This window comes from Lates calcarifer, linkage group LG19 (genome assembly GCF_001640805.2).
Source record: "Lates calcarifer isolate ASB-BC8 linkage group LG19, TLL_Latcal_v3, whole genome shotgun sequence".
NCBI lineage: Eukaryota > Metazoa > Chordata > Actinopteri > Centropomidae > Lates > Lates calcarifer.
In genome coordinates, this window is record NC_066851.1 from 11,862,881 (window position 1) to 11,876,364 (window position 13,484).

The window sequence follows — 13,484 nt, forward strand, 5'->3', positions numbered from 1 at the left end:
GGGGTTTATACGATACAAGCCAATCAGAGGACTCGCTCTTCTCTTGTCTTCACTCCTATTGGTTACAATCAATCTGTGTATCATGCGGATGTTGCTTGGCTTTCTAGCGGCTAGCTAACGGCTAATGTTGGTGCTGGCGATTTCCGCACAACACTACCTATACCGTCAAATATTACACAAAGCGAAGCTGCAGTCGGCTGTTCTGCTGTTGACGGTAAGTTTATCTCACACCAGTGACACTGACGGTTGCTAGCATGCTGTTATTTACCTGTTAGTAATAGCAAGCTAACGGATTGTCAAGCTGCAAAGACTTGCTGGCATTGCTAGCTAACAATAACAGAGCTAGCTAAGGTAAAGAGACAAGAACCGCCTCAGTCCAGAAAACAATTAATTTTTTGCTAATTACCTGGTTTGCTGATATTAGGTGAGACTCGAAATGACCGGCTACTAGCTTGAACAGGTTAGCCCACGTTAGCGCATCCTCAAGCTTCTGCTTGTGTGTTGTGTTTTCATGGCAACTCAGTAGCTGTTGCTCCTGTCTTGTTTCTCTTTTTGTGTCATATATCATAACCCGAGGGTGATTCATGGTGCTTTTGTCAGCAATACTTCTCTTAAATGAGTTTCGCTGTATACGCTAAGATGTTACCTGTTCCAACATATCAGTTCACTCAGTGTGAGTTGTAGGGATGCCCTGTTGACGGCATGTCTTTGTCTTTTAATGCGACCGACATCCAGTTATTGTCACTGCAATTGATTAAGAGATTCTGTGTGCCAAAGGGGTCAGGCTTTTCAGACATGTCTGCCCTCTTGTGAATGAATGGCTTTTAAATTATTCTGATTATGGTATTACAGTTGAAAAAAGTGACCTTTCCCCTGGGTCAACAGATGTTCTCAGAAATTATAAGATCATCCAAATACAGAGAGTAAAAATAGTGGACAATATATTGCACTTTATAACTTGTAGTAGTTACTTCTGACTTAACCCAGTCTGTATAATGTTACTACATGAGAGGCACAGACTGGGGCCACTGCTGCGTGACAATGACAGTAATTGTATTAGTGTATCTCTACTGTGCTTGATAATAATCATTTCTCCTTTGCCTAATTAAAGGTGTGCTTCATTCCAGACAGCTTCATTGTGTCTAGGACGATGAATGGAAACCCTCCTTCAGCTACATGGAGATGACCTACCACCCCTTTGGGAATGGTCAGAATGGGGCCAGATGTGCCCCTTCTTAATGAGTACAAGCAAGAGTTCTTCTGGAAGCGCTTCCCCCAGACGGTGTTGGGGGGTCCACGCTTCAAGTTGGGCTACTGTGCCCCACCGTACGTCTATGTTAATCAGGCAGTCTTGTTCTTGACACCATGGCTTTTTGGGGGTATTGGTACTCTGCTCTGTCAGCTGCAGCTGCTTCAGGAGCTCCACGCCGCAGTGCTCTCTGGTATGCTTATGTTCGGGGCTGCAGCGGGTGTCCAGGCCCTGGCACTGTATGCTGCTCGCAGAAGCGGCACAGTGGAAAGACTTGGTGCGCCCAACATCCTAGTTGATGAAGAGGAAGTAGAATTCACCCACTGTGTCAGCCCAGAGACAGTCCGATTCATTGCCCCTGGGAAGAGGTTTGGGCTCAATGTGGTGTTGCATACAGTACTAGCTGGGGTGCTCTGTGGCTTTGGAACATGGTATGTGTTCCTTGGCAGACTGACTGCTCTCTATGGCAGCATCGGTGTATCTCTGGTAGTCTTTGTCTTGAGTTGGGTGACACTGTGTATAGCTGAGTATTCCCTCATTATAAATACGGCCACAGAGACGGCAACTTTCCAGGCACAGGACACTTATGAGATCACCCCACTCACCCGGCCCCTGTACATTTTTATTTTCATCGCCGTGGACTTGGCTGATAGGTGAGTGGAAGCAACACAGTTGTCTGATTAACTGAGAAGTCCTCTGCTTTATTTTACAATGCCTGTTGTCATAATGAATCTCTACATCTTGCTGTGATTTAGGTTCTCAGGGCCTGTCCCTGAACTTCAGCTGGCCAGCCAGGTTCTCCATGTGCTGTTCCTCTTCCTACCTCTGTTGTGGGCACTAGGTATACTGCCTCCCCTGGATGCCCTGCTCCTCTGGGGCATGGAGCAGGCTCTTGTGTTTGGCTTAGGAGGCTCGCCCATGTCTAGCAACCTCAGGTACATACAAGAACAACAGGCCTTATGCAAAATTTGAATTGTAGCTATTATTAACAGGTTTCCATCGGTATTGACAAATCAAATAACGTTTTGGTATGCCTAAAATTTCCCTTTAAAAACATGCACATTCTTTATGTTACAGTATATATTATCTGTCTTCAAACTTCAGTGTGAGCAAAACATGTTTTCTGTGTAGTCATATCCTGCTCATGTTATGTGAGAAACCAGTCCTGACCAGACTGTAACAGTCCTACTGAAGTGACAAGTATGTCAGTAGCCTGTGCCTCATCAGTCCTGACTTTTTGCGTGTATACTGTCCCACAGGCTGCTGTTGATGTTTGGTGTATCCGCCGGCGTAGCTGTGTGTAATTACTTCATCCCGTCAACACTGGGTGTGGTTCTCTTCTCCATCTCTACGGGATTTCTGCTGAGCCTGGACCTCAGCCAGGTTGGTACACTCTGCAGAAGTCCCAGGGCGTCCTTCAGGGACCGTGGATTTCACAGAGGGGGGTCGCCACCTCCTCCTCCCAGTTCTTTTGGCTGGAATCTGGGCTGCAGGGAGCTGCTGCTATATTTGAGCCTGCTACTGGTGGCGATGGCAGAGGCTGGACTGTTGCATCACTTCCTCGGTTCAGCTCAGTCCCAGAGCTTGGTTATGGGACCCCAGGCTCCTGTCAGCTACCTACTCCTCATACTCTTCTGCCTTTGCTGGGCTCTCAGAGAAATCCAGGGGGCCTATGTGTTTGGAGGGGTGTTCCTCAATCCCCTGTACCCTAAAGGGATGTCCAGTGTACAGACTTTCAAGCAGAGGAACAGAGGATTATACATTGCTGCAGCAATCAGAAGAGTCCTTCTTTATTTTGGTGAGATTGTTATAATGTGTGTTCTGATCTGATGTTTCAATCTTAACATCTCTCTCAGGTGTGGAAACACCAGTGCTCTGTATAGGAATGTGTTTTTGACCCAGTACCACTGTGTGTTTCACTTCATAGTGTCTCCATTTGCAATGATTGCTTTCCTGTCTATGGACAAATCTCTGCAGCAGCTCCACAGGGCTTCTCTCAGTGTGGGATTCACACGAGCTTTTAGAGTGGTACGTACATGCTCACAGTTGCCCATAGTCTCAACTTAACTTGCAGAAAATATGAACTATATTCTTTTTAAAAGTAACCCCAGATAGATTTTTAATAGGACCAGAACAGATAACAGGTCTTTGTTTCTAAAAAAAAAAAAAAACTGAAAAGTATAACCATTTAAAAACATGTCCTTTTGTCCTCTTCACATTTTTTTAAAATTCAAAATAAACTATGATAAATTCCTGAGTACTGTTCTCTTGAGTTTTGTGCCTGTCATGCTCAGCATAGTGGATGCTCTGTGCAGGTGTGGCAGAGCTCAGAGGATGCTCTGCTCCAAATGGTGGTGGTGGTCTTGGTGCGGCTTGCAGCTGGAAGCAGCATGCTGCCAGGGTGGGACAACCTAGGAACTGGAGTTCAGCTTCTTCTGGTGAGATCCAAATTCATTTCTCCCTTATTGCTTCTACCCCATATGTTATATCATACCTTCACTTGCTTAAATCTGACCTAAATTTACACATCACACACATTTTACACCACTGCACACTGTTCTGTTTACAGATCATGCTATGCACAGGATACTATTTCTCGACATTACCTCTGTATGCTTCACAGACATCAGCTGATAAGACCTGATGGTGGTTTAATAGATCAGTGCTCGTCATGTTTGCCTGTGTGTGTCTGATCCAGGTGGGCCTCCTGATTGACAGACTGACCCAGTTCCTGGCCAAGCTAAAGTTCACCCTGACTGTGTTGGTGACATCTTGGACAGAGAAGAAGCAGCGACGTCAGTCGGCTGGAACTCTCTTGGCTCTGAATGCCTCTCTATGCCCGCTGCTGCTGGCGGTGGTGACTCTGTCTGCCTTGCTCTCTGCCCCTCTACTGCCACTCTTCACCCTGCCCATCTTCCTAGTAGGGTTCCCCAGGCCTCAGCGCAGTTGGCCAGGGCCTGTAGGGACCGCCTGTCCCTGCCCAGACTCCATCTTCTACCAGCAGATGAGCGGAAGTCTGGCCTCAGCTCTGAGAGCAGCCTTTGCAAGAGGGTCACTGGGTTAGTTGTGCATGCTTGATATCTCCCCTGTCTGCGTTGTCTTGCTTTCTTAACTTCTCTCAAATGTTGAAGTAAACAACGGTTACTATTTTAGCATTTATGAAGCCAGGTAATTAATTAATAGCTTAATTGTTTGGTACTGTCACAAAAATTACAATTATTGATTTATAATTGGAATTGATAATTTAAAAAAATCATTAGCTCGTTAGTTGGATTAATCAAAACTTTCAGAACGATAAATAAAACATATAAATAAGATAATATTAAAAAATAAATAAATAAAACACAATTAAGAAAACAATACAAATTAAAACAAAAAATAATAATAAATAAACTAGAAGTGAAATCTGATACTGGTCAGTGTGGCTCAAATTTTTTGCACACACCAGTTGTTTTTTTTGTTTTTTTCCCAGGGTGTCTTGACTTGTTCTATGATTGTAGTGACTGAACCCTCCTATGGGTCAAATAGGGACTGTATGCCGATCAAAGAGCACTGAGGCATCACCTCATATGGTTTAATAGTAGGAGGAATGCTGTTGTGAGCAGCTCTTTGGAGTTGCTGGCAGTAATGCGAGCTCGCATGATCCAGTTGAGCTTCCTGTGAAGTGACCCAAAAAAAAAAAGCTCTGATCTGTATTCATTACATCCAAATGTTTCCACACCATTAACCGCGTAATGCTCTTAGGCCAAACGGAGCTACTGCTAGGATTTTGTCCTGCTGCTCGATCAGGAGGGGGCAAGAAAAAAAACAGCACAAGTAGAGAATCATTATTTATGGACTGATGATTCAAAACTGAGTAAAACCACTGAGGTGATGTCGTCACTCACTATTATTGTTGTTGTTTTGTGTGCTTGGGGTGCTGTAGCTTTGATGTATAATTCAGAATAAGCACTGGTTAAGTTGATACTCGGAGTCTAACAACGGCTGTTTGTAGTGTTCTTTTGCTTTGCTCACACTGGGGGCTGTGGAGCAGTGAGCAGGAAAGGAGTCTGCCCAGCGTGTCACTTCCCATCATGAGGTAGCGGCTGGGTCTATTCTGAGATGTCGTTATGGGACATGACATTATCCTTGAGCCAAGCAAGCACTAGTCGACTTAAAACAAAAGCCTCCATCACCTTGCCACTGCTGCTGTTCATCTGTGTTGAAATAAACGTCTGTCTGCCGTCTTCTGGCTCCAAAAATGAGAAGCCTGTGTTGTGTAAAAGGAGTAAATTTTTAGAGACTAATGGAAAGCTAAGGCCAAGAAGAGATTTAATATTTAGATCTCTGTGCAGTCAGCCAGTTAAAACAGTATCATGACCTTCCTGTACTATTGTGATGGTGCGCGTCTCCCTGAAGCTCATCCAGTAGCCCTGTTATCCACATAGTCAGCAGAGGGACGCACAGCTGATGTAAAATGAAAGGGATGTGCAATTTGTGTGTTGCATGATGTATATATTGTGTGTCCCCTCTTCATCGCCCTCAATTTACAAGTCACATCTCTAACATGTTAGATGCATGACTGATTATCCTCTCCCCCTTTGTAGGTTCTTTAGCCCCAGGCTCTCATTTTCTTGGCCGCTTTCAGGACCGTATGGTTTGGATAATGATCCTGGAGAGAGGATATGGCTACTGTACAGTCAATATTAAGGTATTGTGTCTTTCTGTTTGTCTGTTAAAAATCACTGCAGCCATTTGCAAGAAGTTTACATAAAGCGGTGTGGTTTGTTACAGGGTCTAGAGCTGCAGGAGACCTCTTGCCACACAGTAGAGGCGAGGAGGGTGGATGAGGTGTTCGAGGCCGCCTTTGAGCGCCCCGAGCGGCTCGGCTTCACCCAAGGGTGCAACCTGCACTGGGGGAACGCCCTCACCCCTTGTGCCGCTCTTGCAGTTCGAGTCTACTCTGACGCCCGAAATGTGCTCTCTGGCATCATCGACTCTCACGACAACTTGAGGAAACTTCAGGATGACTTTCTCAAAGCGCTGGTCTGGTTGCTCCTTCGATACTGCGTTCAGAAGCATAAAGGATTTCTGTGGAGCAGTGAAGAAGGGCCAGGGGCCGGAGGCAGGAAGTCCCAGTCTTCCCAGTTGGCTCAGACTACCTGCAACCAGCCCCCTGAGGCTGTCATGGTGGAGTCCAATGTGTCTTCTCTCAGGTTTAGGCAGGACAGCTCCAGCTTGACCTCCTTTGGCGACTGGTCAGATGAGGATGACTTATTTGGACCTCAACCAGCCAGGCGGACAGTGGCATTAGTGACTGCTGAGGCCCAGCCTGGACACACAACGCTGCAATCAGGGGCCTCTCTGCCAGGCTCTGTGGAGATGGACAGTCTTTTTGAAAACATGGCTCTCTCTGCCTTGCAGCCTCTGCAGCCTCTGGGTCTGGGCATTGGGATGCCAGCGGTAGACAAAGGTCGAAACCCAGAGGTCTTCAGAGAGAGTCCCGGCTCTCTCCCTCATCTAAACTTCAGCTGCCCTCAGTCGGAGGTGTTCAACCTCCCAACAGGGTGGAGGACAGCACCGTTGCTACCATCCCGCCTGCTGCAGCTCAGGCCTTTGTTTCCCGAGGACTGGTTTCGGTTTACATTGGGGCGCTTTGGGCCCGCCGTGCAGGGTGAGACCTCAGAGGACATGACCAAAGCCCTGAAGGAGGATGAAGCTTTGAAAGAACTGCACGCTCAGGTCGCACTTTCATGTCTCGTCTCACTGGGGGCAGAGTCAGCCTTCACCAGCCCCAGTTATGTCTACAGGCTCTACTGTGGAGATGTACCATGGACAGAGGGACTTGACTGGCTCTCCTCAAGTAAAGAACTTTACCAGCTCGCTCTTCGTGCTTTCAGGTAATATTTAGTTAGTTTCCAGATTTTGTTTTTTCTGATCACTAGAGGTTATTTATATCAGAAAAACTATTAATATTTCATTCTGCCGCTGTGCTTTTGTTTGCTTCCAGGTTCAGTTTCAAGCTACTGTTTGATCAAGCAAGCTTAGGGCCAATGGAGTCCCTTGAGGAATTGTTCAGCACCTTGGAGGAATATGAAAGGGACTGGTACATTGGCCTGGTAACAGAAAAAGGCTGGCACGACAGTGTCCTTCAGGAGAAACCCTTCCTATTCTCTCTAGGACATGACCTCGCTATGGTAATTACACTCACCAGACCTTGTTCACATTCTGTGTAAGCTACAAAATGTAACCTTACCTGCAGACTGTTATTATTCAGCGATGGCATAAAATTGAGGTTATTTAAAATTGCGGTGTAGAGCCAAAGTCAGTTGAAAATATGTTTTTACATTTGTTTGACTGACTGTCCTTGTCCACAGGGTACCTACACGGGGCGAGTCCTGTCCCTGCAGGAGCAGCTGGTGCAGGTGGGCCGCCTGAACGGAGAAGGGGTAAGAGGTCAGTGGGCAAACCTTTCCTGGGAGCTCCTGTACGCTACTAATGATGATGAGGAGCGATACAGCATTCAGGCTCATCCCTTCATGCTAAGAAACTTAACTGTTCAGGCAGCTGATCCCCCTTTAGGATACCCCATTTACTCCTCAGCCCCCCTTCACTTCCCCTGCCTCTGAGCATGAGAGCATACTCTGAAGACGGTGCTTTTCACTCGGTACTCCCACAGCAGAGCATCTGTTTCCAGAGTTAACGGTTATTAGGAAGTTTATGTGGAAACTATAGCAAAATCAAGAGAAAACTTCATTCAGTTTTGGAGTTTTACTTTTGAAATTGTCGACTCATATGAGTTCAGAAGAGAGCGATGTCTGTATGGGAACTTACATTATTATTCAACATCAATTTGACTTTTTTGGTGCTCCATTTCCTGCACCACAGAAGAAGAAGCAGTGGTATCACCACTGTACAAGTTGCAAAATCTTTACAGATTTTAACTGGCATTGTGGACTACTTCCTAGAACAGTCCATTCAAAAGGAGAAATTCCCTTTGAATATTTGTATCTTGGAAGAGCTGACCACTGATAGGAAGCACATGGGTTTTGTGGTTTGTTTATTAACGATTGTGCTTAAAAAGAAGTGAATAAATTTACCCACCTCCCCTCAAGGAGACACCTGCTGAATACCTCTGGTTTTATTGTACTTTTTAGATTCCACATTTTTCAGGTGATCTCGCGTCCACATCCACAAAAAAGGGACAAGAATTTTAATGTTTTGTCAAAAATATCAAGGATGTGCCTTGGGTATGTCTTGCTGTATGTGTAAGGTGTTTAGTGCTATTGTTTTGTTTACAACTCACTTGTTTACAATTTAGAATGAAGAGTTAAATGAATATGTCCATAGTCTCTTGTACATATTGTTGATTTTTATATGTGTAACTGTATATACTTATAATAAAATAGCTTGGCAGAAACAGTTTTTCTAATGTTTCACTAAACAAACTTACCAGGGAAGAAAACTGATCCAAACTGAATTTTATTAGCCATCAAAATGTTAGTGCAAGTGCTTCATCATTCTTACATGTTGTTAGCCCTCACGTTATAAATTCATGTAGGCTCTGTACCAGAAGTTCACATAATCTGAAGATGCTTGTTACAAAATAACAGTAACATTGTGAAAATATACTCATGTTTGTCAGACACTACCATGCCTCAGGCAGCTTTCGTGGCAATGTTTTACTTCTAAACAAAGGCAAAAACCCTGAAACATGTTGCTCTCCAGGATGAGACTTTCAGGAGGTCTTGGTTTTAGTGAAGTATGCAGAGTCTGCATCCTGTAATGAAAGAAAAAGTGAACAATTAGCACAGATGTTTGACTACTTTGAATGAAATCATCATTTTATCATTTGTACATGAGCATGAAAATTGTCTCTTAACGTTCTGCATCTTGGTGAGATTTGTGAATCTGGAGTAATTGTGTGCTGGTTGTGGTTAAGACCCTGACATTGCTTTAACTGCAGGGATTTTACTGTTAAGTAATACTGTTTCAATTTTGCTAACTTTCAGAAAGTCCAAACAGCAAGTTTGGGTTTTTTTTGGGGGTGTGTGTGGGGGGTGGTATTTTTCATCTTAAAAAGATACCTCACAGACCCTACTGAAGCATGAGCATGTGACGCTCTGATATATGGCCAGTTGGAACATGACCTTTCTGCATGGCCCTCAGCTGTCACTGTCCAGCAGAGGCCACCAGACGCACTGGTCAGTCAGTCAGTCAGTCAGTCAGCACCGCGGGGATGTAGTCATGCTCACTGTCATACCCTGGCCACCGTCTTCTTATTAGACTCAAGCAAGGTCAGCAACAGCTGAGGCCCCCCCAGCTGTTAAGAGACAGCTCTGCTTTGTGTCTGCCACGTTCCGCTTTTTCCAAGTACTTTCAGTCCGTTCACACACTGAGAATCCCCCGGTCCCAGTTCAAATGGAGCAAGGTCGACCTTACAGAGAGCGACAGCGAGGCCGGGCATACAGAGACAACAAACTGGTCCTGTCACATGTGAGCACTTTCTGTAAAATAAAGTGAGCCTTTGACCAGGTGTACATACATCTTCAACATAAAAAAATATTTTGCAGTAGTACAGGGAATGATTTTAAAGGTCTTCCACACCAGTGGCACACCCAAACAGAAGTTTCCACTTGTTTTTGGCTGATTAAATCTCTTCCTGTGACTGTGTGAGCATGTGGCTCCGTCTCTCCTGTGTTGTTGCAGCTGCTGAGGTGGGCCAAATTTACGATTCCTTTAAATATGTGGAGTTAAGTGACTTCAGCAGACTCCCAGGATAGCTCCACCCAAGTTTTAAGGAACAGTTTGGGAAATTCACTTAATTGCTTTCATGCCGACAGACGAGAAAACATTGTGTTATGACAGGTATTTGGTAAAAAAAAAAAAATGGTGACAGTAAGCCTATTTTTTGATTGAATCTGCATTATAATAATTTTGTACTTGATCTCTCATAAGGACATTATTATATACCTACCAGACCAGCTTTGAAATTCTGCACCCTTTTCCTGCCTAACACGTTGGTGATGAACCAGGCAAAAGTGGGAGTGTACTGCCAGGCGTAGTAGAACAGGAGGAAGGGCTGCTGTGCGATCCACATTTCCTTGACACCATTGGCAATTCCCACCAGCATTAAACGCACACAGCGACTTGTTGGCATCTTGTGTTCCTGGTTACCAGCTGTGGCTACAGGCTGAGGTAATGGAAGGAAAAGGGGCCACTGAAAACAAACTACTGAAATAGCCACATATCAAATACAGGTACAATGCAGGATTTTTATGTCTTATATTAACAAACAAAAAGCAGTACCTTGTTCAGCTCCTCTGTGAAGGCATTGTGGACAATCTGTGACTGCACAGGCCCTGGACACACTGTGCTGATGAGGATGTTTGGATAGTCAGTCAGCTCAGTTCGAAGGGAATTAAAGAAACCCTGTTGACAATGAAGTAACTATCAACAGAATGTTCCTTGGTCCAGACAAGGCCATCACTTGTAAAGCTAAATATTTCATAAACTGAAGTACTACAAAGTAAAGTAGATCCAGATGAGCTTTCTCTGTAACACAGTTGAAGCCACAGAGCACAGTGACTATTCACTTTTCTACACAAGCTGGCATTAAGTAAATCAAACTAGAATAAAATAAAAATAAGAGAAAACCAGAAAGCCATTAATTGCTATCTGTATTCCCTTCACCTGAAGAGCATGTTTGCTGGCAGAGTATCCTGTTGCCAGGGGCGCCCCGGCGAGGCCAACCACGCTGCTGACAGCCACAATGCTCCCAGTTCCTCGCTGCGTCATGTGAGGCAGCACCTGCTTGGTGATGGAGACCGTACCCAGGAAGTTGAGCTCCATCAAAGCCTGGTACACATCAACGCTGGTCTCCAAGCACAGAGAGCGCTGGCTCCGGCCACCATTGTTAATTAGGATATCAATCTGAAAAGGCACGGATAAGTGGACTGAACCAGAGACGAGGAAAACAGCGTGATTTGAAGTATAATTTCTTTTACTTTACAATGAATGGACAGAATAATTTGGCTTTGTCATAGTTACATCTGTACGTGGTGTAATGAAAAGACAACAGCAAAGTAAAGAGAAATTGTTATGAATTGAACACAACATCTGTTATGTCACTAAAAACCAGTAACTCAAATAGAAATGTTCTTGCTGGAAATGAAACAATGAAAATGGATTGTATTATAAATAAGCCATTGCAGTTGCCTTACATGTCCAAAGTATTGGATTGCTGCTTTTGTTTTTTCCTCATGTGATTTCCTCTTTAACAAATCAAGTGGAAGAACAAGAATATCTTCATCCTGGAGGCTGGAGTTATCTAGGAGAATAAATGATGAAATGATTTCAGCTGGTCACAGATGAGTTAGACTGAATGAAAATTAAACAAACTCAGATGAGGCACCAAAACCACTATACAGTTTATTGTTGGTTCAATAATGGGGGCTAACTGAAAGAAAAAAGAAAAGACTTATGGCAAAGTTTTATCAATATTTTACTGCGTTATACTGCAGTGTTGCTAAAGAGCTGAAGTATTTGTGAATTTTAAGTCGGCTTTCTTTTATTCAAATCCTCCGGTAACTTGTCAAAAAATATTAATTAGAGTTTTCTCACCTAAACACTGACGTTTCACCCTATTTAGCTCATCCTCACGTCGAGCAGACAAGATGAGACGTGACCCACACTTTGCCAACTGGTAGGCCAGCTCCTCTCCGATGCCAGAGGACGCTCCGGTGACCCACACCACCAGTCCTTTCAGCTTGGTCTCTGCTCAACGCAAAAAACAACTCTCGGTATTTCATATAGAAACAAACATTTATTTTGTATGTCATTACGCAGGCTCACTAGGATGCAATACAGTGGAGAATGTATGGCCTGGCCAGTGTAAAGTACATTCCCTCAAGCATGACACTTTAATATGATTTTGGGGCAGCTTGAGTATTTTTGGTGTGTTTGTTTTTGCATTTAAGAGCAAAACATTGCTGGTTTTGCTCTTAAACATTTATTTAATGACTACTTTAAGCTTAAGACCTTAAATACAAAAGATATGATGATAAAATACATGTAATGTTATAGCTTCAACTACAGTATGAAAACTAGCTAAACAACAGCAAAAAAAACTAGCTGCAATTTGCTTCATTTTGACTAGCTACTATATCAATATAGTAGTAATAATCATACTATTAAATGCTATTTACATCCACTCACAACAAAACTATCATAACAATGGACCTTTTAAAAAAAAAAAAACAAGTGGGGTGTTTTTCTTGACAGTGTTGTAAAGTATGCATTGAATTTGTGTACGATATTTGGGGTACTTCCCTTAGATACTACTTTATATTTTTACTCCACTGCATTTCAGAATAGAACAAAAGTGACAAAATTCATTTTCATAGAGCTAGTTACTTTGTAAGATTAATATTTTACACACAAAACATTGAACTAGCACCACTGTTACCATCCGTCTGCACATTAATGCAGTGGTGCAATGTGATTGATGAGTACTTTAATTTTTAGTATTTACATATATTTTGCTTATACTATTTATGTATTTTGACAATAGTGAAATAGTTAATAAAACACATAAAAAGTGGAATATGATATTGGAGGAGTTCAGAGGAACATCAAGTGAGACAGATCAAAGGTGACAAGCTAGCTAATTATTGTCCAACGGCTGTTTAACGGTTTACACTGTCCATATATACAGGGAGGGCTAATAGGTGAGTAGACCCGTTATCGCTGGATGTCCCCATGTTTTCTTAAAACAGATACATTGTCTTGTTTGTGAATAAGAAACGGGTCAAATACTAGACACAAGCACAGGTTTGGTGAACTGACCTGGCCTTTGTCCTATCACACTAGCCCACAACAGAGTGAAGTCTGCATCCGCGAAAATGAAAAACATGAAGTGAATGAGTAAATAAAGCGGTATAAAGCACCACAACGCGGACACAATGCATAAGTCCATTTGTGCGAAATGAATGAGCTACACTACTGTAAATAAACTGCAACCAAAAAACTACTACCGACCGTACTGACGGATATAGTGTCACTTCCGCTTTCATATTTTCAAAATTAAAGTTCGGCGCTAATCAGCTACAGAAATTTAGGACGTCCACGCAGAATACAGCGATATACTAATGTTAGTATAGTGGACGAAGTGTTACCATTTTTACTTTGATCAACTAAGAATGAAAATGGTATCAAAGGTTATCCAGAAGGTTATCAACAACTTAAGAATTTTTTT

At 43.3% G+C, this 13,484-nt stretch overlaps 2 protein-coding genes across 4 annotated transcripts; one reads left to right on the plus strand and one right to left on the minus strand.

The window, feature by feature from the left end:
• The first annotated feature begins 65 nt into the window (after nucleotides 1-65).
• pcnx4 (pecanex 4) lies at nucleotides 66-8,648 on the plus strand. Of its 3 annotated transcripts, none has more exons than XM_018690022.2 (11): nucleotides 66-214; nucleotides 1,112-1,902; nucleotides 2,005-2,184; nucleotides 2,509-3,047; nucleotides 3,177-3,277; nucleotides 3,565-3,687; nucleotides 3,948-4,308; nucleotides 5,836-5,939; nucleotides 6,023-7,128; nucleotides 7,239-7,425; nucleotides 7,606-8,648. In XM_018690022.2, the coding sequence occupies exons 2-11, from the start codon at nucleotides 1,205-1,207 to the stop codon at nucleotides 7,855-7,857; spliced, it is 3,651 nt and encodes a 1,216-aa protein (XP_018545538.1). In that variant the 5' UTR covers nucleotides 66-214; nucleotides 1,112-1,204; the 3' UTR covers nucleotides 7,858-8,648. The 3 variants fall into 3 exon arrangements, with proteins under 3 accessions (XP_018545538.1, XP_018545537.1, XP_018545539.1); XM_018690021.2 differs by having other exon boundaries at nucleotides 1,128-1,902; XM_018690023.2 differs by having other exon boundaries at nucleotides 68-214; nucleotides 1,132-1,902.
• A 46-nt stretch (nucleotides 8,649-8,694) lies between these two features.
• Nucleotides 8,695-13,290, minus strand: dhrs7 (dehydrogenase/reductase (SDR family) member 7). Its single transcript, XM_018690028.2, has 7 exons — nucleotides 13,076-13,290; nucleotides 11,852-12,004; nucleotides 11,452-11,558; nucleotides 10,922-11,161; nucleotides 10,538-10,660; nucleotides 10,206-10,421; nucleotides 8,695-9,008 (listed from the first exon to the last, which is right to left on the minus strand). The coding sequence occupies exons 1-7, from the start codon at nucleotides 13,203-13,205 to the stop codon at nucleotides 8,967-8,969; spliced, it is 1,011 nt and encodes a 336-aa protein (XP_018545544.1). The 5' UTR covers nucleotides 13,206-13,290; the 3' UTR covers nucleotides 8,695-8,966.
• Between the last annotated feature and the right edge of the window lie 194 nt (nucleotides 13,291-13,484).

Bases quoted from the DNA above. Each gene is read 5' to 3' on its own strand.
- dhrs7 (XM_018690028.2), bottom strand. From the start codon at position 13,205: ATGGACTTATGCATTGTGTCCGCGTTGTGGTGCTTTATACCGCTTTAT. The intron at 10,661-10,921 runs GTGAAGGGAATA...CATTGTCAACAG, and splicing joins CCAGCAAACATGCTCTTCAG to GGTTTCTTTAATTCCCTTCG. The intron at 10,422-10,537 runs GTACTGCTTTTT...CCATTACCTCAG, and splicing joins TCACAGAGGAGCTGAACAAG to CCTGTAGCCACAGCTGGTAA.
- pcnx4 (XM_018690022.2), top strand. From the start codon at position 1,205: ATGGTCAGAATGGGGCCAGATGTGCCCCTTCTTAATGAGTACAAGCAA. The intron at 2,185-2,508 runs GTACATACAAGA...ACTGTCCCACAG, and splicing joins CCCATGTCTAGCAACCTCAG to GCTGCTGTTGATGTTTGGTG. The intron at 3,688-3,947 runs GTGAGATCCAAA...TGTCTGATCCAG, and splicing joins CTGGAGTTCAGCTTCTTCTG to GTGGGCCTCCTGATTGACAG.